General features: G+C 49.1%; 1 protein-coding gene across 1 annotated transcript; it reads left to right on the top strand.

The window, feature by feature from the left end:
• Positions 1-3,146: 3,146 nt before the first annotated feature.
• Positions 3,147-4,128, top strand: LOC102469404 (olfactory receptor 2T3). Its single transcript, XM_027771439.1, has 2 exons — positions 3,147-3,546; positions 3,581-4,128. The coding sequence occupies exons 1-2, from the start codon at positions 3,147-3,149 to the stop codon at positions 4,126-4,128; spliced, it is 948 nt and encodes a 315-aa protein (XP_027627240.1).
• The last annotated feature ends 229 nt before the right edge of the window (positions 4,129-4,357 follow it).

Raw genomic sequence — 4,357 nt, 5'->3', positions numbered from 1 at the left:
AACTGCCTATGTAATCCCTGCCCTGTGGGGTTGGAGCTTTGGTCTCAGCAGTTACCTGAGGTGACCCTGGATGGCACGTTCTGGCACACACTAACGGCACTCAGCTCCAGACGGCCACATGGCAGGAACCGCAGCGGCCTCAAGTCAGTTCTGGGTTCAAGTCCTGAGCACGGTAATTACATACTAAATACCTTGCCTTTCTGGAATTCAGATTTGTTTTTACCGAAAACGAGGGCATTCTAAAGAAATACCAAATACGAGTGTAAACCAACATGAAAACAAGCGTGTCCTCACACCCAGCGTGTCCTCACGGGAGCACACTTGGCAGCTGTGCCCCGATGCACACACTTCCGTCCCCTTTGTGCTGTGGTGGGGCGCTGCAGAACAGCCGGCGAGGACGCACAGACAGCCCAAGCAACCCAGGAGTCCGAGAGCCCCTTACAGGAAACAGACGCTCCCCCAAGGCCCACCTTGGGCACTGACATGAGGGCTGAGCCTGTCCCCTGCTTCCAGCCTGGATTGCTCTGTGCTTGTTCAACAGCGTAAAGGTCCCATGGCGGAGGCTCACTCCAATTCCCTGGTGTGAAGAAGCCACTGATGTAACTTCTGTGCTGCGCCTCCTGGATTTAAACCCGTGCCCAGTGGAGGGGAGAGCCCGGCTCACAGACTCTGGCAAGGCTCGGGCTCACTCCCTGGTGGAGCAGAGAAGGTGGGCTGGCCTGTGCTCCACATAAGGCGTCTCCTCAGTGCTTGATCAAGGTGAGACATCAGGAGCCAGGACTCCGGTCGTCTCTGAGGTGGTCCCGACACGTCCCCTGAGGCCCGTGTGTGCCCAAGAGTGGCTCCTTGTGTGTCATGGCACATCGGTGTGTCGAACTCACTCTGCGGCTTTTCTCCCTGTCCCTTCTCTCACGTGGACCCGGAACCTGAAGCTGCTCCTGGAGTTCCCGACCCTGGAGGAGTTCAGAACTTGTCCCTCTCTTTGACCTAAAGGATTTTAGGAAAGTGTGTGAAGCGAACTCAAGAGATTCAACTGGAAATTAAAATGTGAAATATTGAGGCAAATCAGTTGCCGAGAAAGCTATGGATGTTTAGGGAGGGAGGGGATCGTACGAGTTTTCTTTGTAAAGTGAGATGCAGGACTAGAAGGAGCCAGGGTGAACTGCAGGGTTGCCGCTTTGTGGGAGTTTCCACACAGCTGCTGCCCCTGTGTCTGCTTAGCTCTGTTCATGTAGCAATCGCCGTGCTTGGAGTGTTGAACATTTTGGGGGATAAATATCATCAGCAATTTAATTTTTTGTTTAGATGCTTGATATTTAGGGCATTTCAGCTTTTATGTCTGTGCTTCATTGTAAAAATAATTTCTCTGCAGACCAGTTACTAAGTGACATGCCTTAGACTTCACTTTGGGATTTTAGGGTGGGGGAGAAGCACCCTGCTGTCTCTGCCCTGTGCCAGGTCTGCATTGACCCGCTCTGCTGCGTGTCCACTCTGCCCCTGAGCTGCCCCTGCCCTGTGCTGGTATGTGCCTGAGCTGCTTCCCTGAGACATGCTGGCTTCTGCTGGCTTCTACCCCAGGGTCCTGCTTTGAAAGAAATCCAAATTACCTGAGGAATAGGCAAAGAAATGGAATAGTTCCAGTGAGGGAAAGGATCTTAATGGAGATCTATGATGGTAGAAAATATTTGAGGATAGTTTTTCAGCAAGTGTCAGGTGTGACCTTTATGCCATTAATTCTTTCAAATTTAATTTAATTTAAATTTATTTTATTCACTCAGTGACATATGTCACTTAGCTTGTAAAGTGAATGTTCCAATATGAACACATTTCTCACCAGTGCATTTGGGAATAATGTACATGTTATTCTGAACAGAAAACCCTTTTATTTGTCCCATAAATGTCTTGCCTCTCTATTTTTCTCTTTAATGTCTTTCCTCAGACTCTCCTCCTTCACCCTCCCACTTCACACACTGTATCTGGTATGTATTACCATTTTCTATGTTTTTTATATCCTCTATCCATTCAGTTCAGCCGTAGTGTGCGGACAGTCAATATATATATTAGTGGGGACATACAGTGTCTCTCCTTCATAGCCTGGCTTCCTTCACTGAGTGGTAAATCTTCTATATTCATACATTTTCTGTCAAAAGCCAGGGTCTTGTTTTTTATAGCTGAGTATTCCTCCATAGAGCATATGTGCCACTGATTTTCAATCCATTCATCTGTTTGTGGGCGTTTGGGTTGGTTCCATATCTTAGCCATTGTGAATAATGCCACAATAAGTATTGATGTGCAAGTACTCTCCTGATTAAGAGTTCTCCCATCGTCTTAGTAGGTACCATGAAGTGGGATTGCTGGATCATGTGGTATGTCTATTCGTAGATCTTTGAAGAATTTCTTATTGTTCTGCATAATGGCTCTACCAACTTACATTCCACCAGGAGTGTAGGCAAGTTCTCCTTTGATGACATCCCTGTCAGCACTTATCAAAATTTTTTTTTTGTAAATCTTAGTCATTTTGACAGAGGTAAGGTGGTATCTCATTGTGAGCATTTTTTCATATGCCTTTTGTTGTTTATATGTCTTCCTTGGAGAGTTGTTTTTGTGAACTCTGCTTCCAATAAGAGACTGATAACCAGAATACACAGGAAGCTGAAGCAGCTTACCTGAAAAAAGATGATCAAGCCAATTCAAAGATGGGAGAATGAGCTGAAAAATCAACTCTTTAAGGAAGATATATGTGCCATCAGGATTGACGTTAGTATCCACTTTGATTTCAGCACCAATCCTGAGTTCACTACTGTGTCATGTTACTGAATTGATGTGCGTTTCCTGTTCGTCTATAACCATCTCATGAGGTCAGTCCTTTTCTTAATTTGTGGACTTTAAGGGGGAATAAATGCTCTCTCTCTTGTCCAGTTCAGGAGTGTCTGCCTTCTCTGTCTGTTTTATATTTACTCTAGCCTCTCAGCCAGTATGATACCTTATCTCCCTGAGGCTTGAAATTTAATTCCATATCTGTTCAATAGTGCTTGAAAAAATAGCTCAAAGAACATGTATTCCCATAAAAGGTCAGGAAGGTCATGTGGCATGAAGGGCCTAAAATCCGTGACTTGCTCTTCCTAAGGTAAAAGTGTAAACTAGACATGCACTCAGGGGATCGACCGTCACAGAATCAAACTTCGAGCACTGACTTCATCCTCGTGGGGCTCTTTGGTGAAACTGAGCATGCTGCCCTCCTCTACGCCGGGACCTTCATCTTCCTGGTGCTGGCCCTGGTGGGGAATGCCCTCCTCATCCTGGTGATCCACGCAGAGCCCCGCCTGCACACCCCCATGTACGTCCTCATCAGCCAGCTCTCCCTCATGGACCTCACGTACATCCTGGTGACTGTGCCCAAGATGCTTCTGGGCCAGGTCACTGGAGATGACACCATCTCCTTGTCTGGCTGTGGGATCCAGATGTTCCTCTACCTGACCCTGGCAGGGGCTGAGTGCTTCCTCCTGGCTGCCATGGCCTACGACCGATACACCGCCATCTGCTGCCATGGCCTACGACCGATACACCGCCATCTGCCGACCTCTTCATTACCCACAGCTGATGAGCCAGAGAGTCTGCCGGCACCTGGTGTGTGGGAGCTGGTTCCTGGGAATGGTGGATGGCTTGTTGCTCACCCCCATTTCTATGAGCTTCCCTTTCTGTCAGTCCAGGAAGATCCTGAGCTTCTTCTGTGAGGCCCCTGCCCTGTTAAAGCTGTCCTGTGTGGACATCTCACTCTACAGGGAGCTCATGTACCTGTGCTGTGTCCTCATGCTTCTCATCCCTGTTGCATTGGTCTCCAGCTCCTACGCCCTCATCCTGCACCTCGTCTGCAGGATGAACTCAGCCAAGGGCCGCAGGAAGGCGCTGGCCACCTGCTCCTCCCACATGGCTGTGGTGCTGCTCTTCTTCGGTGCGAGCACCTACACCTACATGTTCCCCCACTCCTACCACACGGCCAAGCAGGACATGATGGCGTCTGCATTCTACACCATCATCACCCCTGTGCTGAACCCCCTCATCTACAGCCTCCGCAACAGAGACGTCACGGGGGCCCTGAGGAACCTGGTGCGACCAAGGACGACCTAGGAGTGGAACGTCGGACAGGCTGCAAGTGGCCCTCTTCCTCGTCCCCGCTGTCATTCCTCTTCTCCCTGCCTCTTCACTTACACTCGGTCCCAGGGCCCCACTGAGTCCACTTCGCTTTCTCTCATCCTCATGTGTGTGGCAGTTCTGTTCGTCTTCGTCTGCTCATCTCGTTATAGCTCATTTCCTTAGGGGCTTCTGATCCGCGTTGTAATGGCTGACCTTAGAGAGG

The sequence above is a fragment of the Tupaia chinensis genome, unplaced genomic scaffold (genome assembly GCF_000334495.1).
Source record: "Tupaia chinensis unplaced genomic scaffold, TupChi_1.0 Scaffold000214_1, whole genome shotgun sequence".
NCBI lineage: Eukaryota > Metazoa > Chordata > Mammalia > Scandentia > Tupaiidae > Tupaia > Tupaia belangeri.
This window is presented reverse-complemented; position numbering and strand designations above follow the sequence as displayed.